The 25,088-nt window shown below is 39.0% G+C and overlaps 2 protein-coding genes across 2 annotated transcripts in view; one reads left to right on the top strand and one right to left on the bottom strand.

Moving 5' to 3' along the window:
- Positions 1 to 25,088, top strand: part of UBXN4 (UBX domain protein 4) — a 58,345-nt gene that overhangs the window by 14,423 nt on the left and 18,834 nt on the right. The window contains exons 6-8 of the mRNA XM_032411234.1: positions 15,598 to 15,691; positions 21,885 to 21,939; positions 22,684 to 22,848. Of these exons, the coding sequence (XP_032267125.1) occupies positions 15,598 to 15,691; positions 21,885 to 21,939; positions 22,684 to 22,848 (314 nt within the window). The remainder of the gene's footprint in view (positions 1 to 15,597; positions 15,692 to 21,884; positions 21,940 to 22,683; positions 22,849 to 25,088) is intronic.
- LOC116637565 (transcription elongation factor A protein-like 1) lies at positions 571 to 12,281 on the bottom strand. The gene is made up of 2 exons (XM_032413067.1): positions 12,207 to 12,281; positions 571 to 1,603 (listed from the first exon to the last, which is right to left on the bottom strand). Exons 1-2 carry the CDS (start codon positions 12,279 to 12,281, stop codon positions 1,100 to 1,102), a joined length of 579 nt encoding a protein of 192 aa, XP_032268958.1. The 3' UTR covers positions 571 to 1,099.

The raw sequence follows: 25,088 nt of genomic DNA, 5'->3' as shown, positions 1-25,088 counted from the left end.
TAATTACATGTATGCTAGGCTTCTTTGATATTATCCCACAGGTTCACTTTTTTCTTTTTTTCCTCTTCTTTAGATTGGATAATCTTGTTGATCTATAAGTTCACTGATTTTTCTTTATCATCTCTTTCTGCTCTGCTCTTAAGCCCATCTAGTGAATTGTTATTTTATTTTTATTCTAAGATTTTTTTTTTTTAAGATTTTATTTATTTATTTGACAGAGAGAGACACAGCGAAAGAAGGAACACAAGCGGGGAGCGGGAGAGGGAGAAGCAGGCTTTCCGCTGAGCAGGGAGCCTGATGCGGGGCTCGATCCCAGGACCCTGGGATCATGACCTAAAGCTGAAGGCAGACGCTTAATGACTGAGCCACCCAGGCACCCCTGAGATTTTTATTTTTAAGTAATCTCTTTGTCCAGTGTGGGACTCAGACTTAAAACCCTGAGATCAAGAGTCATATTCTCTACTAACTGAGTTAGCCAGGTGCCCCTAGTGGATTTTTATTTTAGATAAAATTTGGTAACATATTTATACTTTTTTTAAGTTGACCTTTTCTTAATAGGCTTTTTTTTTTTTACTTTTAAGTTCTGAGAAGTATTTATTAAGTGCCACATTGTCTTTATAAGCTGATTGACAGCTTTTAAAGTTTTTCCATTATATATTTTTGCAACAGAAGTAAAATGTTTGTCTTGACAAATGAGAAGTTCCGATGAAGCAAAAATGAAAAACCAGAATACCTGTTACCTCAGATAGCCACTGTTAAGCCATTTAAGTATATACTTTAAGTTTTTTCTTTGCATATTAATATAAAATATACATTTTTTACAAAAATGGGATACAACATATACTTTTTGAAAATTTTCTTTCACTTAACGATATATAATGTACATCTTTTCATGGAAATGGGTGAGACCCATGATTGAAAAAGGGAAACTTCCAGCTTGTCGGTGGGGAAAACCCAATTTTATGCCAGTTACAAGTGAAGCACCTAGAATAAAGCCATGCGAAAAGTTATGATTGAGATGGGGAAAGGTATATGAGAAGATACAACCTTCAGGTGGCAATACTTACATCAGGCAAAGCAGAATTGAAGGCCGAACACATTAAATAGGATGAGGACGATTCCATCTCGCCTTCCAGTGCATAACCATCAATTTGTTGTGTACTCTTTTCATTTCTTCCATCTCCTCTGCTACCTTTATCATCTCCTCATTGCTTAAATTTCTGCTGTGTGTGTCCCCTCTAAATTGCAGGCGAGAGCGAGCCAGCCTCTCTTTAAAGCTTCCTTCTTCTAGCTTATGTTTTCCCACTCCACAAGGAGGCTGCTCCATGGGAGGGGGATCTTCAAAAAGGTCCCTTCCAGAAAGGTGCTCCTGAGGAGGGTGCTCCTCGGATACCAGCATCTCGGGAAGGAGCTCCTGGGGAAAGAACTCCTCCTCCGAGGACTGCTCCTTGGAAGATGGTTCCTCTGGAGACTGCTTTTCGGGAGAGTGCTCCACAGGAGGCTGCTCCTCATCCATCTTGGGTGCGCTCTGTGGCTGTTCTTCATTTTCTTTGCAGGATTTTTCCGTGTTCAGGACGGTCTGGACCTCTCCTGGCGGTTTGCTCTAGGAGTCCTCTCCTCGAGGCGCACTGCTGTGACCTGCAGATCTGCAGACTTCCTTCTCCTCTTCCCCTCGACCAAAGGGCAGGAGGCAGACGGTGTCTGGACAGGCAAAAAGGACCAGGAGAGAGGGACTCGGGCAGACATAGGCTCCTGGTCACGTGAGGGCTGCCCGTCACTGCCGAGCTCAGATCCCGTTACCTTCTTAATAGAGTTTTAAAATATTTTTTATTTTTATTTTTATTAGAGAACTCGTACAAGTGGGGGAGGAGAAGAAGGAGAGAGAGAATATTAAGCAGGCTCCATGCTCAGTGCAGAGCCCAATGTGGGGCTCGATCTCATGACCCTGAGATCATGACCTGAGCTGAAATCAAGAATCGGTCACTGAACCGACTGAGCCACCCTATAGACTTTTTTTTAGAGCAGTTCTAGGTTTACAACAAAATTAAGAGGAAGGTACAGATTTCCTATATACCTTCTGCCCCACAATCTACATCCTTCACGGAAGTGGTACATTTGTTACAACTAATGAATCCACATTTGACACCATTGTAATCAGGCAAAGTCCATAGTTTACATTAGAGTTTTCTCTTGGTGTTCTACATTCTATGAGTTTGGACAAATGTATAATATAGAACAAAGTATTTTTACTGCCCTAAAGGTCCTCTGTGCTCTGCCTGTTCATCCTTACTGATCTTTAGTTTTGCCTTTTCCAAAATGTCATATAGTAGTGTTTTCAAATTGGCTTCTTTCACTTAGTAATATGCATTTAAGCTTCCCTCATGTCTTTTCATCACTTGATAGCTCATTTCTTTTTAGAGCTGAATAATATTCCATTGTCTAGATGTAGCACAGTTTATTAATCCATTCACCTACTGAAGGGACAAATTGGTTTCTTCCAAGTTTTAGCAATTATGAATAAAGCTGCTGTAAGCATCTGTGTGCAGGTTTCTGTGTGAATATAAGTTTTTTTACTTTCCTTGGGTAAATACCAAGGTCATGATTGCTGGATTGTGTGCTAAGAATATGTTTAGTTTTGTAAGAAGCCATCAAGCTGTCTTCCAAAGTGGCTGTACCATTTTGCAGGTAAAATGATTCTAGATTTTCTTATTCTTCCTTCCATCTCCTCCTCCTCTTTTAACTTTTTATTTTGAAATAGTTTGACTCACAGAAAGTTACAGTAGTTATACTTGGTCCCTGAGTACCATTTACCAACATTTTATTCAATTTATCTTTTAATTCATTTCATTTTTCTTTACCTCATTGAGTTATAATGGCTCTAGCTCATCTCAGGATTGCCGTTTTTTTTGTCTTTTCCCCTAATAATGAGTCACATTTTCCTTTTGGATCTTGTGTCAAGAAATTTTGGATTGTATCTTGTACATTGTTATAGACACTCTGGATTCTGTTATATTCCTACAAACCGTGTTGATGCTTTTGTTTCAGTAGGCACTTAACTTTAACTCAAACTCTGCCTTACCTGAAGTGTGAGTAGAAGCTCTAATCTCAGTTCTTTATAGCTTTTTTTTTCTTACTTCGTTATGGAAAATTTCAGACTTCTAGAAAAGTAGAGAAAACAGTGTAAGAAATCCCATGAACTCACTGCCTGTCTTCAACTCCTGCCTACTCATGGCTGGTATTGTTTCATTGGAGCTCCCTACTGCTCTTCTCCTTCTCACTTATTATTTAGAACAAATCTCAGGCATTATATCATTTCATTTTTAAAATATTAGTATGTAAAAGATGAGAACTTTGTCTGTCTGTCTGTCTATCTATCTATCTGTCTATCTATCTATCATCTATAGTAGGCTCCATGCCCAGTGTGAAGCCCAGCTTGGGGCTTGAACTCATGACCCTGAGATCAAGACCTGAGCTGAGATCAAGAGTCAGTTACTTAACTGACTGAGCCACGCAGGTGCCCCTAAAAGATGAGAACTTTAAAAAAATAACCACAGGGCACCTGGGTGGCTCAGTCGTTAAGCGTCTGCCTTTGGCTCAGGTCATGATCCCAGGGTTCCGAGATCGAGCCCCACATCGGGCTCCCTGCTCTGCGGGAGGCCTGCTTCTCCCTCTCCCTCTCCACCTGCTTGTGTTCCCTCTCTTGCTGTGGCTCTTTCTGTCAAATAAATAAAATATTAAAAATAAATAAATAAATAACCACAAATTGGTATCCCTTATGAAACATAGAAAATTGAACAGTAATTCCTTTTTATCATTAATTATCTAGGCAGTATTTATATTACACTAAATTTTTGTTTGTTTGGAGTCAGTCCAGTATATTGTTATTGCTTGATGAGTCTTCCTTTTTCTTTTTTCTTTTTTGTCTTATTTTTCATTTCATAAACAGTTTCCCATTCTCACTGTTTTTTTTCTGTAACTGCCCGCAGTCTGGATTTTGCTGCATTCTTTTTTTTTTTTTTTTAAGTTTTTATTTTAATCACCCGGTGCTCATCACAAGTGCACTCCTTAATCCCTGTCACCTATTTCATCCATCCCCCCACCTGTCCACCTCCCCTATGGTAACCATCAGTTCTCTGTAGTTAAGAGTCTGTTTCTTGGTTTGTGTCTCTTTTTTCTCACTTTGCTCATTTGTTTTGTTTCTTAAATTCCCCATATGAGTGAAATCATTGGTATTTGTCTTTCTCTGACTGACTTATTGCACTTAGCATTATACTCTGTAGCTCTATCCATGCAGTTGCAAATAGCAAGATTCCATTCTTTTTTATGGCTGAATAATATTCCTCTGTGTGTGTGTGTCTGTGTGTGTGTGTGTGTGTGTGTGTGTACCACATCTTCTTTATCTGTTCATCAGTCAGTGGACTTTGGGCTACTTCCATAATTTGGCTATTGTAAATAATGCTGCTATAAATACAGGGTTGCATGTATGACTTTGAATTAGTGTTTTTATGTTCTTTGAGTAAATACGTAGTGGTGCAATTGCTGGGTCATAGGGTAGTTCTATTTTTAACTATTTGAAAAACCTCTACACTGTTTTCCAGAGTGGCTGCACCAGTTTGCATTCCCATCAATAGTACAAGAGGGTTTCCTTTCTCCACATTCTCTTCAACACTTCTTTTTGATTTTAACCATTCTGATAGGTGTGAGGTGATATCACACTGTAGTTTTGATTTACATTTCCCTGATAGGTGATGATGAGCATCTTTTCATGTATGTGTTGACCATTTGGATGTCTTCTTTGGAGAAATGTCTGTTCATATCTTTGCCCATTTTTAAGTTGGATTATTTATTTTCGGGGTGTTGAGGTTTAGTTTTAGATTTTTTTTTTTTTAAGATTTCTATATATTTTAGAGAGTGCACATGTGAGTGGGGTGAGGGGCGGAGGGGGGAGGGAGAGGGACAAGCAGACTCCCTGCTGAGCACAGAGCCTGATGCAGGGCTGAACCCCATGACCCTGAGACCATGACCCAAGCTGAAATCAAGAGTTGGATGCCCAACCAACTGAGCCACCCAGGCACCCCTAAGGTTTTATTTTTAAGTAATCTCCGTAACCAGTGTAGGGCACAAACTCAGAACCCCAGGATTAAGAGTAGCGTGCTCCATTGAATGAGCCAGCCAGTTGCCCCATGGGTGTTGAATTTTTGTTAAGTTCTTTATATATTTTGGTTACTAACCCTTTATCAGATACGTCATTTGCAAGTATCTTCTTCCATTCCAGAGATTGCCTTTTAGTTTTGTTGATTGTTTACTTTGCTATACAGAGTAGTCCCAATAGTTTTTGCTTTTGTTTCCCTTGCCTCAGGACATATATCTAGAAAGATGTTGTTACAGTTGATATCAGAGAAACTACTGCCTGTGTTCTCTTCTAGGATTTTTATGGTTTCAGGTCTCACATTTGGGTCTTTAATCCATTTTGAGTTTATTTTTGTGTGTATGGTGTAAGAAAGTGGGCCAGTTTCATTCTTTTGCATGTAGCTGTCCAGTTTTCCCAGCACCTTTTGTTGAAGATTCTTTTTCCCATTGCATATTCTTTCCTGCTTTGTCGAAGATTAATTGACCATATAAGTTGTGGCTTTATTTTCGGTTTTCTGTTTTGTGCCAGTACTATACTGTTTTGATTACTACTGCTTTGTGATATAACTTGAAGTTCATAATTGTGATGCCTCCAGCTTTGCTTTTCAAGATTGCTTTGGCTATTTTGGGCTTTTTTGTGGTTCCATACAAATTTTAGGATTGTCTGTTCTAGTTCTTTGAAAAATGCTGTTGGTATTTTGATAGAGACTGTATTAAATGTGTAGATTACTTCGGGTAGTATAGACATTTTAACAATATTTGTTCTTCCAGTCCACGGGCATAGCATCTTTCCATTTCTTTGTGTCCTCTTCACTTTCTTTCATCAGTGTTTTATAGTTTTTAGAGTACTGGTCTTTCACCTCTTTGGGTAGGTTTATTCCTAGATATCTCATTATTTTTGGTCTAGTTGTAAATGGGATTATGTTCCTAATTTCTCTTTCTGCTGCTTCATTGGTGCATAGAAATGTAACATTTCTGTGCAATGATTTTGTTATCTGCAACTTTACTGAACTCATTTATCAGTTCTAGCTGTTTTTTGGTGGCGTCTTTTTGGGTTTTCTCTGTATGATATCATGTCATCTGTAAATAGTGAAAGTTTTACTTCTTCCTTGCCAATTTGGATGCCTTTTATTTCTTTTTGTTCTCTCATTGCTGTGGCTAGGACTTCCAATACTGTGTTGAATAAAAGTGGTGAGAGTGGCCATCCTTGTTTTGTTCCTGACCTTAGGGGAAAAGCTTTTTCCCCATTGAGGAGGATGTTAGCTGTGGATTTTGTGTATGTGTGGCCTTTATTATGTTGAGATCTGTTCTCTCTAGACCTACTTTGTTGAGGGTTTTTGTCATGAATGGATGTTGTACTTTGTCATATCCATTTTTTCTGTCTATTGAAATGATCATGTGATTCTTATCCTTTCTCTGTATTGATGTGGCGTATCACGTTGATCGATACATAAATATTGAGCCACCCTTGGAACCTGTGAATAAATCCCATTTGATTGTGGCAAATGATTGCTTTTTATTTTTAATTTTTTTTAACTAAACTCTACCCCCATGTGGAGTTTGAACTCGACCCTGAGATCAAGAGTCACATGCTCTGCTAGCTGAGCCAGCCAGGCACCCCATGGTGATTTTTTTTTTTAATGTATTGTTGGATTTAGTTTGCTGGTATTTTGTTGAGGATATTTGCATATGTATTCATCAGAGATACTGACCTGTAGTTTTCTTTTTGTGTGTTGTCTGTTTGGTTTTGGTATCAGGGTAATGCTAGCCTCATGGAATATATTTGGAAGTTTTCCTTCCTTTTCTAGTTTTTTGAATCTTTGAGAAGAATAGGTATTAACTCTTCCTTATTTGATAGAATTTGCCTGTTAAGCCATCTGGTCCTGGACTTTTGGTTCTTGGGAGTGTTTTGATTACTGATTCAGTTTCTTTGCTAGTAATTGGTCTGTTCAAATTTTCTGTTTTCTTCCAGTTTCTCTTTCAGTAGTTTATATGTTTCTAGGTATTTATCCATTTCTCCTGGGTTGTTCATTTTGTTGGCATATATTTTATTAAAATATTCTCTTACAGTTGTTTGTATTTCTGTGGTGTTGGTTGTTATTTCTCTTCTCTTACTTTGTTGATTCTATGTATTTGAGTCTTGTCTCTTTTTTTCTTGCTAAGTTTCGCTAGAGGTTAATCAATTTTATTGATGTTTTTTCAAAGAACCAGCTCCTGATTTCATTGATCTGTTCGAATGTTTTTTAGTTTCTATTTCACTTCTTTCTTTCTTTTTTTTTTTTTTTAAAGATTTTATTTATTTGACAGACAGCGAGAGAGGGAACACGAGCAGGGGTAGTGGGAGAGGGAGAAGCAGGCCTCCCGCGGAGCAGGGAGCCTGATGCGGGGCTCGATCCCAGGACCCTGGGATCATGACCTGAGCCGAAGGCAAACGCTTAATGACTGAGCCACCCAGGCGCCCCTCTATTTCACTTATTTCTGCTCTATATTATTTCCTTCCTTCTGCTGGTTTTAGGTTTGTTGGTTGTTCTTTTTCTAGCTCTTTGATGTATAAGGTTAGGTTGTTTGAGATTTTTCTTGCTTCTCCGGTTAGGCTTGTATTGCTATAAATTTCTCTCTTAATACTGCTTTTGCTGCATCCTAAATGTTTTGAACTATTGTGTTTTCATTTTCATTTGTTTCTCTGTGCTTTTTATTTCTTCTTTTATTTCCTGGTTTGACCCATTCATTGTTCAGTAGCATATTATTTAACTTCCATGTATTTGTGGTCTCTCCAGATTTTCCTTGTGGTTGACTTCTGGTTTCATAGTGTTGTGGTCAGACAAGATGCACGGTATGACTTAAGTGTTTTTGAATTTGTTGAGGCTTGTTTTGTGGCCTAATATGTGATCTCTTCTGGAGAATGTTTTAAAAGAATGTGTATCCTGTTGCTTTAGGATGGAATGTTCTTGATATATCTGTTAAATCCATTTGGTTCATTAGGTGTGTGTGCCCCTTTGAGTCACTGTTTTTGTATTCTTTGGATAAATACCTGGTAGTGCAATTGCTGGGTCGTAGGGTAGTTCTATTTTTGATTTTCTGAGGAACCTCCACATAGCAGCTATATCCACAATAGCCAAAATATGGGAAGAGCCCAAATGTCCATTGATGGATGAATGGATAAAGAAGATGTGGCATGTGCGTGTGCATGCGCGCACACACACACACAGGAGTATTATTCAGGCATCAGAAAGAACGTAATCTTGCCATTTGCAATGACAGGGATGGAACTAGAGCATACTATGCTAAGTGAAGTAAGTCAGTCAGAGAAAGACAAATACCATACGATTTCACTCAGTGGAATTTAAGAAACAAAACAGATGAACTTAGGGGAAGGGAAGGAAAAATAAAATAAAAAGAGAGAGGGAGGTAAACCATAGGAGACTCTTAACTATAGAGAACAAACTGAGGGGTGCTGGAGGGGAGGAGGGGGGGGGGATGGGTTAAATGGGCGATGGGCACTTGTTGTAATGAGCACTGGATATTATATGCAGGTGATGAATCACTAAATTCTACCCCTGAAACTAATACTACACCATATGTTAACTAACTTGAATTTAAATAAAAATCTTGAAAGGAAAAAAAAAATCCATCTGGTTCAGTGTGTCATTCAAAGCCATTGTTTCCTTGTTGATGTTCTGTTTAGGTGATCTGTCCATTGATATAAGTGGGGTGTTCAAGTCCCCTACTATTATTGTATTATTATTGATTAGTTCCTTTATGTTTATTATTAACTGTTTTATGTATTTGGGTGCTTCTGTGTTGGGTACATGAATATTTACAATTATTATATTTTCTTGTTGGATTGTCCCCTTTATTATTATATAGTATCCTTCTTTGTGTCATTATAGTCTTTGTTTTAAAGTCTATTTTGTCCGATATAAGTATTGCTCCTCTAGCTTTCTTTTGACATCCATTTGCATGATAAATGTTTCTTCATCCCCTCACTTTTTTTTTCTTTTTTAAGATTTTATTTATTTATTTGAAACAGAGAGAGAACATGAGCGGGGGGGGGGGCAGAGGAGAGTGAGAAGCAGACTCCTTGTTGAGCAGAGAGCCCCACTCAGGGCTTGATCCCAGGACTCTGGGATCATGACCTGAGCTGAAGGCAGATGCTTAACTGACTGAGCCACTCAGGCACCCCATCCCCTCACTTTCAGTGCAGATGTATTTAGGTCTAAATTGAGTCTCTTGTAGGCAGCATATAGATGGGTCTTGTTTTCTTATCCATTCTGTCACCCTGTCTTTCGATTGGGGTTTTAGTCCATTTACATTCAAAGTAATTATTGATAGATACGTATTTATTGCCATTTTATTATTCGTTTTGTGTTTGTTTCTGAAGATTCTCTCTGATCCTTTCTTATCTTTCTCTCTTTCATGGTTTGCTGATTTTCTTCAGTGATATATTTGGATTTCTTTTTTTTTATTCTTTGCATATTTATTAGTGGTTTTGATTGGTGGTTTCCATTAGATTTGTATATAACATCTTCTGTATGTAGCAGTCTGTTTTAAATTGATGGTTGTTTAAGTTTGAACCAATTTTCCTCCCCATGTTTTAGGTATATGGTGTCATATTTTACATCATTTTATTTTGAGAGCTCCTTGACTGATTTTTTATATAAATATTCATTTTTACTGTTTTTATGTTTCCTACCTTCATACTGTCATTTTTGGTCTTTCCTTTCCTTTCCATTCCCCTTTAATGTTACTTGCAGGACTGGTGTGGTAGTCGTGAGCTCCTTTAGGTTTTGTTTGTCTGAGAAACTCTTTACCTCTCCTTCTATTCTGAATGATAGCCTTGCTGGATAGAGTATTCCTGGCTGCAGGTTTTTCCCTTTCAGCACTTGGTATATATCATGCAACTCCTTTCTGGCTTGGAAAGTTTCTGGTGAAAAATCCTCTGATTGCCATATGGTGTTTCCTTTTTATGTAACTGTCGTCTTTTATATCACTGCTTAGTATTTTTTCTTTTTTCTTTTTCCTTTTTTTTTTAAAGATTTTATTTTTGAGTAGTCTCTACACCCAATGTGGGGCTCAAACCTACAACCCTGAGATTGAGTCACACACTCCACTGATTGAGCCAGACAGGCACCCCTTAAAATTTTTTCTCTCTTACTATATTTTGGCATTTTAATTGCAATGTGTCTTGGTGTGGATCTGCTTTTATTGATTTTGTTGGGGGTTCTCTGTGCATCCTGGATCTGGATATCTGTTTCCTTCCCCAGATTTGGGAAGTTTTCAGCTATTATTTCTTCACATAAATTCTCTGTCCCCTTTTCTCTCTCCCCTTCTTCTTCTGGGACCCCTGTAATACAAATTTTATGTTTGATGTTTTCACTGAGTTCCTTAAGTCTGTTCTCGTTTTGCATAATTCTTTTTTCTTGCTTTTGTTCAGTTTGATTACTTTCCATTACTCTTGTCTCCTAGGTCATTAATTCATTCCTCTGCTTCTTCCAGCATGCTATTCCTTCCTTCAAGTGTGTTTCTCATTTAGTTTATTGAGCCATTTATCTCTGTTATGTTCTTTCTTTTTTTTTTAAGATTTTATTAATTTTTTTTTTTTTTTTAAAGATTTTATTTATTTGACAGAGAGAGAGACAGCGAGAGAGGGAACACAAGCAGGGGGAGTGGGAGAGGGAGAAGCAGGCTTCCCGCTGAGCAGGGAGCCCGATGCGGGGCTCGATCCCAGGACCCTGGGATCATGACCTGAGCCGAAGGCAGACGCTTAACGACTGAGCCACCCAGGCGCCCCAAGATTTTATTAATTTGAGAGAGAGCATGCCTGTGCACATGAACGGGGGGAAGGGGCAGAGGGAGAAGCAGACTCCCTGCTGTGCAGGGAGCCTGATGCGGGTCTCGATCACAGGACTCTGAGATCATGACCTGAGCTGAAGGCAGCTGCCTAACTGACTGAGCCACCCAGGCACCCCTCTGCTATCTTATTTCTTATCTCTGTGTTAATGGTCATTGATGTCCTCTACTCTTTTCTCAAGTCCAGTGAGTATCCTTATGATCATTGCTTTAAATTCTCCATCAGGCATATTACTTATATCTGTTTTGCTTAGATCTCCAGCCATGGCCTTGTTTTGTTCTTTAATTTGGGACAAATTCCTCTGTCCTCACATTTTGTCTAAGTCTCTGTGCCTGTTTCTGTGTGTTAGGAAAGTCTGCTACGTCTCCTGTTCTTGAGGGTAATGATATAATGAAGAAGAGGTCCTGTAGTGCCCTGCAGTGTAGCATCCTCTGTTCCCCAGGGCCTGCGCTTCTGGGAGTGTGTCCAACGTGTGCTTCATGCACTCTGCTGTTGTGTCCTGGCTGCTTTATGCTTCAGGCCAGTTGTCTGCAGATGCTCTCTTTGTCTTTTTGTCTTTTGTGGACAGTGTTTGGTTCCTGGCCTGAAAGTGGTGTGCCCTGGTCTGCTTGCGAAATGACACCTGTCACCACCGCCACCAGAATTGAGGCCCCACTATACTCCAGGGTTGGGAGATGTGTTGTGAGCAGGGATTTGGGCTGGTCTTTCAGGGAAGGGGGCCCACCATGCCAGGACTGAGGCAGTATGACTGGGAAGGGTAGTTTTTCCAGAGTGTGAGGGGGCAGGGCTTGTTCTAAGCAAGTTAGGTAGCCAGTGTGGGTGCTGTGCTGTTTCCCGCTTGTGGCTGTGTTTATGCTGAGGGGTGAGGGAGGGAAATGGTGCTGGCCAGTTCCTTTGTTTCTGGAGGGGTCTCTCTGTCAGTGCTGCTTCTCTGGGACACAGTCTGAGATGAGCAACTAACTTCCCCATTATGTGCTCCAGGTACTCTTTAGATCACTGTTTTCCATGCTGCATGTCTGTGGGCTGTTTGCCCTGCCTTTTCTCCAAGAGCAGCCCCAGTGTCCTCTGAGCTCTCCCAGAGCCAAGCACACTGACCTTTAAAACTCCAGGCTTTAAGCCCCGCTGGTTAGAAGAACTTTTGAAATTTGGGCCCTCTTGCTTTCCAAGCCAGTTGCTCTGGGGGTTTGTCTTCCCTGTGCACTCCCCTGTCTTATCTGTTTCTCACCCTTCTCCATAACCACGGTCCTCTCTCCGCCTCAACATCCATGATTCGTTTCTCTTCCAAATTGCGTCTCTGCATTTCCTACCTTCTTTGATGTGACCTCTTTTCTACTTTTAGTTGTGGAGTATGTTCTGCCAGTCTTCAGGTATATTTAGGATAATTTGATAGTTATCTATTTGTATCTGTGGGATGAGACCAGCCCAGGGTCCTCCTACTTCACCTCCATCTTCCCCTCACTGTGGACCTTGCTGCATTCTTATGGTATTATGTAAATATTCTTCTAAGTTGTTAGTTAAAATTACAGGCTTGATCAGATTTAGGTTCATTATGTATTCTTTTTTGGCAAGACTGCTTTGTAAGTGGGAGATACATTATGCTTAATTATCCAGTTATGTTTTTAAACCTTCAATTAGAACTTTTAATAAATTTTCATTATGTTTGGATGTTTATCAGTTGTTTTAGTTTAACGTTTTTTTGAAAATCTGGAACTTTTCATTCATTAATTACCTGTTAAATATGAGCTAATATAAGCTTTTCATGCATATAAGCTGTTTCATGCATAAAGTTATAAATGTATATTCTGTACTTTTAAGTCACTCTGCCATGCCATTGGAAATGTTACTGTATATAACATCTGTCCATTTTTCTTTGTGTTTAGTCATAGATCCATCTAACTGTATTGTTCACCTTTTTTTTCAACTGTCTACAAGTTATTTTCCACAGTTCTGTTAATTTTTTTGCTGTATTAAGATATGAGTGTCCTTGGCATTCATTTTATTTATTAAAGAAATTGATTTATTTCCTATTGAACACACACCAGATGTTAGTGGTTACCACTCCTTATTCAAGGGTTGTATTTAGTGATGTGCCAGTAAATATTTAAGAAGAGGCTCTGGTGGGGGTGGGGTGAGGGCCCTTATTGGCAGTATTTGCTAATTTCCAAGGTGTAAACACTCCTGCTGTGGCTGATTTCAGATTATCTAGGTGATGCCACTGAATGCAGAGGTAGGAATAGATGTGCATCATCAGCTCTACTTAGTAATTCTCCTATTCCACCACCACTGTGATAGCTGAAGCACTTACTTTGTGCTATCTTAGTAAAAGTGTAAGTGGGGGCACCTGGGTGGCTCAGTCGTTAAGCGTCTGCCTTTGGCTCAGGTCATGATCCCAGGGTCCTGGGATCAAGCCCCGCATCGGGCTCCCTGCTCCGCAGGAAGCCTGCTTCTCCCTCTCCCACTCCCCCTGCTTGTGTTCCCTCTCTCACTGTGTCTCTCTCTGTCATATAAATAAATAAATAAATCTTTAAAAAAAAATTAAATTAAAAAAAAGTAAAAGTGTAAGCATTTTATTTGAATTAACATAACTCTATGAGGTTACTCTTCCCATTTTATAGATAAGACCCAGATTAAGTAATTTACTAAAGTAATAGAACAGGATTTGAATCCAGATTTTGTTTCTTCATAGTCCTTGCTCTTTTTTTTTTTTTTTAAAGATTTATTTATTTGACACAGAGAGAGAGAGAGAGAGCACAAGCAGGGGGAGTGGCAGGGAGAGGGAGAAGCAGCCTCCCCGCTGAGCAGGGAGTCCAATGCGGGGCTCGATCCCAGGGCCCTGGGATCATGACCTGAGCCGAAAGCAGATGCTTAACGAACTGAGCCACCCAGGCACCCCAGTCCTTGCTCTTTCAAAGATCAAAAATGTAAAGAATCAAGTTAGTCACAGTGGTAAGGAAAAAAATGGCAGAGGTTCTAAAGAGAAGTACCAGAACGTAGTTATTCTCTACAAGCCAAGGAGAAAATTCTGGCCTTCAGGAAACTTTTTTTTAAGATTTTATTTACTTATTTTTTTTTTTGAGAGAGAGAGAGTGCAAGCTGGGGAGGAGCAGAGGGAGAGGGACAAGCAGTCTTTGCGCTGAGTGCAGAGCCCGACACAGGACTCGATCTCATGACCTGGAGATCATGACCTGAGCCGAAATCAAGAGTCAGATGCTTAACTGACTGAGCCACCCAGATGCCCCAGGAAATTTTTTAAAATATACAGATCTTCCTTGATTTATGATGCGGTTACAGCCTGATACACCCATTCTAAGTTGAAAATATTGTAAGTCAGAAATGAATTTAATACACCTAAACTATTGAACATCATAGCTTAGTCTAGCCTACCTTAAACATGCTCAGAACACTTAAACAGTAGCTTACAGTTGGGCGAAGTCATCTAACACAAAGCCTATTTTATAATGAAGGGTTGACTCTCTGATGTAATTTATGGACTATTGTAGTGAAAGTGCGAACAGAATGGTTGTATGGGTACAGAATGATATTAAGTGTGTTAGTTGTTTGTCCTTGTGATTTTGTGGTTGACTGAGAGCTGCCACTGTCCATTATCTATCACAAGACAGTATCTTAGTGCATTATCTGTAGCCCAGGAAAAGATCAAAATTGGAAGTATGGTTTCTAGAATGTGTATTACTTGTGCACCATCATGAAGTTGAAAAACTGTAAGGCAAACCATAGTTAAGTTGGAGGCCATCTAGTACTAGTGTAGATAAAAATAGCTTCTTTAAGGAATTACTCTGGTTTGCAAAAGCCGATCACTTGGGCCAGTATAAGTCTAGAGTGATACCCAGGATCAGACTTTGCCTCTAGAACTTTACATGTGACTGTGACTACTGTATTGGACAGCATAGATACTGGACAGTGATGCTCTAGAGTGAAGCCTACCCATGGTCAGTCATGCTTACTCTTTTTGTTATGTTCCCGAACTTCTGCCAGGATAATACTTCTTCATATTTTCCCTTTGACCCTGACTTTGGTGGCCCTCAGCCAGGGTAACTACCTTATTTTCCACTTATATACTGTTGTATCCAGATCCAAATGCCAAAATTAGTAATTGCTCATTTCTTTCTTTCTCTCTCTCTCTCTCTCTCTCTTTTTTTTTTTTTTAAGTAAACTCTACGTCCAGTGTGGGGCTCAAACTCACAAACCTGAATTGCATGCTCTAGTGACTGAGCCCAGCCAGGTGCCCCAGTAATCACTCATTTCTTATCTTCTTCATTATTAGGAAAAATTTGTAATGTTTAAGAAGATTAACAAATGGGGGCGCCTGGGTGGCTCAGTCGTTAAGTGTCTGCCTTCCGCTCAGGTCATGATCCCAGGGTCCTGGGATCGAGCCCCGCATCGGGCTCCCTGCTCAGCAGGAAGCCTGCTTCTCCCTCTCCCACTCCCCCTGCTTGTGTTCCCTCTCTCGCTGTCTCTCTCTCTCTCTCTCTCTGTCAAATAAACAAAAATCTTAAAAAAAAAAAAAAAAGATTAACAAATGTAACCTAAAACATTTATACATTTTAAAATTTGGCATTAAATACAATATTCTTATTTCTTTTTATTAAATAATTAAGGAGGAGAAAGTTCAGGCCATGCCAGTCCATCTCAGGAGCCTGGTGGATGTTCAAATCAGAGACCTCCGGAGGACCTCACTGTCAGAGTGGAAAGGTTTGCTCTTATTTTTGCAAATAGTATTTTTAAAAGAGAGTGGTTTTCAGTTACTTAATTAATTTGAATAAAAGTTAAAATTACACAAATGAAGTTTCAGAATCTTGGGTTGAAATTTTTTATTACCTGGCCAACTTATTTGTATCCATAAAAACTATATTCTACAAATAAAGTTGGGTATCTGAAGTCATCAGTCACTCTTAGGTCTGATCAGCCTAAGAATCTCTTTCACTGGTTTTTGGTACATGTGTGTTTGTCTCCATCACTTCTGCTTTTAACTCTCTATGCCATAGGATAGTAAGTTCCAGGTGGGAAGAACTTCAGCTACTTTTATGACTGTACTGAGCCTTGGTTTTGCATAAGTGGGTGTCTGTTAAATGTCATGTGTTATTAGTTGGTGTAATAATCAGATACAGATTTCTGACTTTTTGTGGTTTGTAGTTTAGTATTTTTAATAATACAGAAATTACCAAATTAGAGTCCTTTATAGTATGATTCTTTTTTTTTTTTTTTTTAAAGATTTTATTTGACACAGACATAGCAAGAGAGGGAATACAAGCAGAAGGAGTGGGAGAGGGAGAAGCAGGGAGCCCGATGTAGGGCTCGATCCCAGGACTCTGGGATCATGACCCGAGCTGAAGGCAGATGCTTAAGGACTGAGCCACCCAGGCGCCCCTATAGTATGATTCTTAAGTTACATGAATTGTGAATGGATAAAGCAGGAATATTTTTTAATCCTGACCTAAAACAACTTAGTGTTATATGGAAGTTAAAATTCCTTAGACTTGAGTTTCTTGTCCACACAGATGCTATGGGGAAACAAGTTTCAAAATGACTACTGACATTGGGCATTTGGGTTTGCTCATGACTGAGAATCAGCTTTATTTCAGCAAAACCTAGATTCTGATGGTTCTTTGTAGGAGTCAGGGCAGGGCCAAGATCTTGAGCTAAAAAGGATAGATTTGCTCACGGTGGTGAGAAGAGGTAGAAGGCTCAAAGAATATTAGCAGGGAACCAAAGTTCACCCAGTGGTTCATCCTCTTTGTTTCATTCTGTTTTGCTAACACCAAGTCCATCACTGGACATCTTTATTTGTACCACCTTGGGGGGAAGTGACAATAAAAGGTCAGAAAAGGATTTGGAGACTTGGGGGGAATGAGAGGACACACAGCAGATATCCCTTCATTGTAAGGTGGGCTTACGTGCTATTTAATTGCAGTGTGAAAGGGGAGCTTCTCTTGTTTCATAATAGCTTCCAGCCAGGCGCCCCTTCCATTCTTAAGTAAGAGCGTGTCTGCCCCTGTCTGCCTATATGGTGCTATAAACAAATATACCATCTTTAATTAAAAGAAACTACGCTGGTGTATATGTGTTATGTATAGTATATTGAGTCAGATAAAGAGAGTTTAAGACATAGAAGAAAACATTTATATTAATATCTATGAAAGGGAAATTAAGGGATTTTTTTCTTTGCTTTCTTCTGAGGTTGCCAAACTGTCTTCATTGAGCATTGTTACTTTTATAATCGCATATCAGGATAGAGTGGGTCTACAAGTTGTTTGAGATCCTTAAACTGAAAAAAACTTCAAAGCACTCTTGGAGATACATACATGTATATTTTTTTAAACCATATACTGTTAGAACCCGTTACATGAAATGTATGTGGGCTAGGGCCTTTTAAAAAAGGACACTAGTGTTAAAATTGGATGAAATGTTGGCATACTTACAAATGGAACAGTTTTCATTGGGAAGTAACTGTTCTCTGTTTAAACAACTTTTGAAAAATCCAGGTCATATAATTAAACCATAAAAGCATTTCAGATTGTTGTTGAGATTAGTTTATCAGACTCAGCTAACCAGTAAAGCCTAGGTACTAATACAGATTATTTCCTACACTGTGGTCCTGTATTTTATTCATCTGAGTTGTAACCTCTTAGGAGTTTTGTTTCTTTTATGGAATTGGATTCACTGACAATGACAACTAAAAACAATAGCCTATATAATATTCCTATCCCAAATGGCATCTTAGCTCATCATTTTACCCTTCAGGTGGCCTTCATCTCCATCATCCCTTGTCATAGACTCTGTAGTGCTTTTATGCCGTTGACTTACCCATCTTCTGCAGGTTATTCGGCTCTGAAACCCTAATGTACTGCTAGTTTCCCTGGCCCATAGAACTGAGCTGCAGTGCTTTTTCGCAGCCCAGATAAATGTGACACATCAAATACCTATGGTGTAATCTGATATTTATAGAAGTTTGTAATACTAAGCTCTGTGAAGCAAAATACATACATTTTTCTCTAACTTTGAATATATTTTAAAATTTCTGTCGTACAGATTAAAAACTCAGCCTTGGGCGCCTAGGTGGCTCAGTCGTTAAGCGTCTGCCTTCAGCTCAGGTCATGATCCCGGGGTCCTGGGATCGAGCCCCGCATTGGGCTCCCTGCTTGGAGGGAAGCCTGCTTCTCCCTCTCCCACTGCCCTTGCTTGTGTTCCTCTCTCGCTGTGTCTCTCTCTGTCAAATAAATAAAATCTTTAAAAATGATAATAATAAAAAAACTCAGCCTTAAAATTTGGCAGGTTGGATTATTAAATATAGGATTCTCATCATCCTCTCAAGCTATAACATCTGTTTCCAGAGACCAAGTTTCTGGAAAACTAAGTACTTCCCACTAGATCTTAGGCTTTTTTCTCATCTGGCTTCAAGGAGATGGAGTTTTGTTAGGTGAAAAGGTGACTAAATCAAATTGATGTCAGCTCAGAAACTCATCCTATCCCATACATATTAAGAAAAAAAATCTGGGGCGCCTGGGTGGCTCAGTTGGTTGAGCGTCTGCCTTTGGCTTGGGTCGTGATCTCAGGATCCTGGCATCAAGCCCTGCATCAGGCTCCCTGCTCAGCGGAGAGCTTGCTTCTCTCTCTCCCTCTGCTGCTCCCCTTGCTTGTGCCCTCTCTCTGTCAAATAAAGTCTTAAAAAAAAAGAAAAAAAACTGTCTTAAAGGGAAGTAAACTTGATTTTTTAAGAAACAGATTGATGATTTGTAATTGTGAGATATCAGTTTTTCTTCTTAATATTAATTAAAACATATACAATTTTATTTTCAAAGCTAAAAGATGTGAAACTTGAATCTTTTTTTTTTTTTTTTTAATAATCTCTGTGCCCAACGTGGGGCTCGAACTCACGACCCTGAGATCAAGAGTTGTATGCTCTACCAACTGATCTGGTCAGGTGGCCCTGAAATTTGAATCTTTTAGCGACTCACATGAAAAGATAAATCTTTAGTTAAATTTTGCTTATGTTTTTATGTCATTATGTTTAAAAATTGGCAGAATTCTCTGGGAAAGATAATAGATATATTATCAATTAATTGTACCATCAATTCCAACCTTTTTTTGGGGAAAGGTTTCAAGCCTGAAAAAGTTGAAAGAATAGTATAATGACCTTTTTTTTTTTTTTTTGCCAATTTATTTGAAAGTTGCAGACATCATTTTCATTTTACCCTAAATACTTCAGTGTGTATCTCCTAAGAATAAAAACATTGGCTGAGATTTTATGGGCTCGGAGCAGGGGCTACAGCCTAGGAAGGGGCCTGGGAGTCTCTGCCTACTGATTCATGCCCTACCCCATTCCTCAGGCCAATGAACACAATTTAGCAGTAGATTCCTGGATGCGGGAGTGGTGAAACAGTCAATAGTTATGTCATTGAGTAAGATGCAATGGGCTTTTCAACTAGATTAGAACAAAATAGCATCTGTTTTTCTCAGAAGAGAATTCTGCAAGTGGCATGTAATTAAAGACATTTTCAGATATTAGTATAATCCCATTGTCACACTCAGATTATAAATATATGATACAGTAAAATATCTGATAAGCAGTCATTCAGATTTGCCCAGTTATTTCAGTAATGTCCTTTATAACTTTTTTTTCCCTGATACAGGATCCATTCAAGGATCATTCATTGAATTTAGTTTAGTCTCTTTTAATTCAAAACATTTCCTTTGTTTTGTTTGTTTTTGTTTTTATGTTTCATGACTTGGACATTCTTTAAGTGTCTAGGCTAATTGTTTCTAGAATGTCTTTTTTTTTTTAAGATTTTATTTGTCAGAGAGAGAGTGCGGGAGCGGCAGGCAGAGGGAGAAGCAGGCTCCCCACTGAGCAGGGAGCCCGATGCCTGGGATCATGACCTGAGCTGAAGGCAGATGCTTAACCCACTGAGCCACCCAGGCGTCCCGGTTTCTGGAATGTCCTTTGATTTGGTTCCTGTTTTATCATTCTAGGTTCAGGTTAAAGTATGAGAACATTACGTAGGTAATGTTTGTCTTTCTCATTACTCACATGAGGAGGCACCTGATATCAGATGTTTGCATTATTGGTGATGTTAAGTTTAATTATTAATTAAGATGGTGTCTGTTGGATTTCTTGATTATAAATATGCCCTTTTCCCTAATTAATAAGTATCTATAGGGTGATTCTTTGAAACAGTGAATATGCTGTTCCTCAAAAGCTTTTACCCGGTGGTTCTGGCATCTATTATTTTTGCTTGGATCAGTTATTTCATTGGTAGTTGAAAATGGTGATTTTTTTTTTCTAGTTTTGTACCTTCTAATTTCATACCTTATACATTTTTTAGCTAGCATTCTTCTGTAGAGAACTGCTTTGATCCACCTCTTCCTACTTTCTTTCCCCTACCTTTTTTTCAGTAAACTTACTAGACACCAGCACCCAGATCAAGAAATAGAAAATTACTAGTGTACTCCATACACTAGGGGTCTGAGAACCCCTTCACAATGAGTACTTTCCTCCCCAAAATAACCACTGTCCTGCGTCTAACACCATAGCTGAGTTTTGCCTGCTCATAAACTTCATAATGGAATCACCACATGTTCTCTCTCTGCTCTCCTTTGCTTCAGCTCTTTTGTGCTGCTGCTTGTGGCAATAATTGGTATACTCTTGTTGCTGTATAGTATTCTTTTATTTGACTGATTCATTCTTTTTTTTTTTTTTTTTAAGATTTTATTTATTTGACAGAGAGAGAAAGTGAGAGAGGGAACACAAGCAGGGGGAGAGGGAGAGGGAGAAGCAGGCTTCTCGCTGAGCAGGGAACCCGACACGGGGCTTGATCCCAGGATACTGGGATCATGACCTGAGCCGAAGGCAGATGCTTAACGACTGAGCCACCCAGGCGCCCTTGACTAATTCATTCTGTTGATGGATTTTGTTTTCATTTTGGGGGCTATTATGAACAGGGCTGCTGTATGAGCATTCTTTTACATGTCTTGGTGGACATATCTTTTGGGTGTATTTGCAGGAGCAGAAAAGGGTCATAAACACTTGCCAAACAGTTTTCCAGAGTGGTTGTACCAGTTTATAACTCCCCTCAGCAGTAAGACATTTTATGGATCCTTTTTTTCCTCTGCATTACAGTTCACTTCTCTTATCATTCTTTTTGGTGCACACATTACCATTGATTTGACTAGTGACATCCTCTTCATTCTTGCTCTTCTGTTCTTTGATGTATGTCCCCATCATTCTTTGAGCACTCCCTTGATTTCTGGTTCAGGTTGTTTAACTGAGCTTTAGCAAACACTTATACTGTGTAACTGAAATCCCTCTGAGAAAGTACCATTAATTTTTAAAAATTGAAGTAATTAGATATCACAAAACTCATAGTGGGTTTTAATGTATTCACTAGGTTTTGCAACCATTACTACTGTTTGCTTTCATAATTGTTTTTAATTGATGAACTTCTTAAGAGTTGGGAATCAGTTTTGGTATTGGTTTTTATAAATGCTAGCCTTCAGTTTTTTGCTTTTACTTTTAACAATTTGTGCTATATTGCTGTTTACTTTTGTGTGGCGGTAGCATTTGTAACTCATTAATTTATGTACTTATTTGAAGATGTGTATGTATGTTTTAAAATCAGTATCAGATATATCGGTGGGGGAAAGGAAAACTAATGGTTAATAAGTAGGAGGTGGAACTAGGCTTCTAAAAGGCTCCCACTGACTGATTATGGATTTCTCTTGGGGCCGGAGGCCAGGCAGATGAGTTGCTCCTTTGCCTGCAGGAGCTTTTTTTGTTTGTTACTTCATTTCCCAGTTGTTTTTAGTGAAAGGAATCTCCCATTTGTTTATTATATTAATAAGATGTGTCTCCATTAATGTATTTTTTTTTTAAACTTTTTATATACAGACTCACTAAAAAACTCGAAGAAAGAAGAGAAGAGAAAAGGAAAGAGGAGGAACAGGTAAAGTTCACGTACATCATCATTTCACTCTTCCAGTAAGTGAGGGAATGTTTGATTCCCTGCTCAATTTGGCAGACCTTGGATGGCTTTCTGGTTACAGTTGAGTGTTGAAGCACAGTGAAGGGAATTACCTGGCTTCCTTAGTAGGATCATAGTGTATACTTTTTTGGAAATTGCTAGGAATAAGTTTGATCATCTTTTTTCCCCCTGCAGTGAGTCTTTTACATTAAGAATAAAGGGAATTGAATTAAAATTGTATTATTTTGATGCAGATGAAATTCTTAGTTCCTTTTTATGCAAAAGAAATTTGTAGACATTTTGCTGAATTTTCCCTCTGGTGTTGCCACATTGTGGTACACCATTCATTTTTCTCATCGTGTGCCCCTAAACTACATCATCTCTTTGAGGTTGTAGTATCAGAAAGTTATCAATTCTTTATGCCAAATAAATGACTACCTTGTCCTTAGAGGGTAACATTTACTTTACAAACCAAAGACCTAGAATTCTTTTTTCAAATCACATCACAAATTATATCATAAGCTTAATAGAAATGCTAAGATATGTAGGTTGATAGACACTTGACCTTTAACTCATACTGTTAATAAATTCTCTAGACCCTTATATTTTACAAAGTTATTTTATTCCTTTAGCTGTGCCCTGCAACCAGCTCATATAAAATAATACCTAAGGTGGATTATTAAGTTGTCTTTTGGGCTCATAAGACTTACCCTCTCTTTAATTTAGAGAGAAATTAAGAAGGAAATTGAGAGGAGAAAAACTGGAAAAGAAATGTTGGATTATAAAAGAAAACAAGAAGAAGAATTAACAAAAAGAATGTTAGAGGAAAGAAACAGAGAAAAGGCAGAAGATAGGGCAGCTCGAGAGCGTATAAAACAGCAGATTGCGTTGGTGAGTAGTCGTTTATTTTTAGTGCTTGACTCTTGTGCAATTGTTTTTCCATGCACAGTGGTTTTGGTTTACTACCAGCCCATGAACACAAAAATAGTAGATTTTAGTGACTCAAAGAGTACCAATTTTCAGCTTCCTTTTAGTAGAAATTGTATATTGGATAGCTATCGGCCAACTCTTGATTTTGGCTCAGGTTGTGATCTCACTGTTGTGAGATTAAGCCCTGTGTCGGGCTCTGAGCTGGGCGTGGAGTCTGCTTAAGATTCCCCCTCTCCCTTTGCCCCTCTCCCCCTCCAAAAAACCATAAAATATAGTTAAAATTGGGGGGCATGCCCGGGTGGCTCAGTCCGTTAAGCGGCTGACTCTTAATTTTGGCTCAGGTCATGATCTCAGGGTTGTGAGATCGAGCTACACGTTGGGCTCCATGCTGGGCTTGGAGCCTGCTTAAGACTCTCTCTGTCCCTTTCCCTCTGCCCTCACCCCCTGTAACAAAAAAAAAAAATTAAAAATTGGGATTGGATGAAGTTGTAGTATATATATATACACAATGGAATATTATTCAGCCATAAAATGAATGAAATCTTGCCATTTGCAACAACTTGGATGGAGGTAGAGAGTATTATGCTAAGTAAAATAAGTCAATCAGAAAAAGACAAATACCATATGGATTTCACTCATATGTGGAATTTAAGAAACAAAACAAATGAGCAAAGGAAAAAGAGAGAAACCGAGAAACAGACTCTTAACTCTAGAGAACAAACTGCTGGTTACCAGAGGGAAGGTGGTCGGGGGGATGGGTGAAATAGGTGATGGGGATTAAGGAGTGCACTTGTCGGATGAGCACCAGGTGATGTATGGGGTTGTTGAGTCACTATACTGAACACCTGAAACCAATATAACAATGTATGTTAATTATATTGAAATTAAAACAAAAACTTGATAAAAGATTAAAATTGAGATGATTTTTTTCAAAGTAATTTTTCTCTATGTTATGAATTTTATCAGTAGTCAAATGTAGTTTTCAAAAATTCCCTAGGGATGTGAGGGCGATCTGGCTGCTACATCTGTCATGCTATTGATTGCCAGGGTTGATTCAGATAATCTGGCTGGCTAGGTGTGTGTCCCCTTCCTCCCTCACTGCTCCATGTGTGTCCTTTCTGAAGCTGCGCTCCCCTGCTAGAACCTCCAAACAAGCTCTCAAGGTCCATTTGTAGAAGAACGTAGTTAGGCTTCCAAGACTCAGACACATCCAAATGAGGTGCTGCACGTGGCAGTCTGCCTTTCTTTAAAAAAAAAAAAATCCCTAGAAAAGAAGCTTAGAACTGGTTATGTAGCATTCTCCTGTAGTCACAACTGTTCTTTTCTGGGACATTCAGAAGATATAGACACATCAAGTAGGAGGTTAAGATGGTTTTGCAACAACTGCTTTTATTTATTTATTTTTAAAGATTTTTAAAATTTATTTGACTGAGAGATAGCACAGAGAGGCAGAGTGGCAGGCAGAGGGAGAAGCAGGCTCTCCGCTGAGCAGAGAGCCCGATGCGGGGCTCGATCCCAGGGCCCTGGGATCATGAGCTGAGCTGAAGGCAGGTGCCCAACCGACTGAGCCACCCAGGCGCCCCGCAACAACTGCTTTTAGAATTAAGCAGTTATAATACATATGAAAGCCATGTCTACCTTAATAATATTGTTCATTTGTTTATGCAACAAATATTTGTTGATTACCTACTGTGTGTCAGATCTTTTTCTAGGCTCTGGCGATACAGTAGTGACCAAAATCAAGTCCTTGTTTGTTTAATAAACAACTTCGCTGGTCTCTGATAGTTCATAAAACTAAAAAATAGCGGATCCAGAGTGATAAAGTTTACAGATGGCTTTAAGAAATCTCATATGCTAGAGCTACCCTATGACCCAGCAATTGCACTACTGGGTATTTACCCCAAAAACACAAATGTAGAGAAAAGAAGGGCCATATGCACCCCAATGTTCATAGCAGCAATGTCCGCAATAGCCAAACTGTGGGAAGAGCCGAGATGCCCTTCAACAGACGAATGGATAAAGAAGATGTGGTCCATATATACAATGGAATATTACTCAGCCACCAGAAAGGATGAATACCCAACTTTTACATCAACATGGATGGGACTGCAGGAGATTATGCTAAGTGAAATAAGTCAAGCAGAGAAAGTCAATTATCATAAGTGAAACCATATGATAATTGACTTTCTCTGCTTGACTTA

Source organism: Phoca vitulina, unplaced genomic scaffold (assembly GCF_004348235.1).
Source record: "Phoca vitulina isolate PV1807 unplaced genomic scaffold, GSC_HSeal_1.0 scaffold1, whole genome shotgun sequence".
Classification (NCBI taxonomy): Eukaryota; Metazoa; Chordata; class Mammalia; order Carnivora; family Phocidae; genus Phoca; species Phoca vitulina.
The sequence above is the reverse complement of the archived record's forward strand: the minus strand, read 5'-3'. Positions and strand labels throughout refer to the sequence as shown.

Excerpts from the sequence above, each read along its gene's own strand:
- LOC116637565 (XM_032413067.1), bottom strand. The coding sequence starts at position 12,281 with ATGCAGAGACGCAATTTGGAAGAGAAACGAATCATGGATGTTGAGGCG. Across the intron at positions 1,604-12,206 it reads GACCGTGGTTATGGAGAAGG|AGCAAACCGCCAGGAGAGGT; the intron begins GTGAGAAACAGA and ends GAGGACTCCTAG.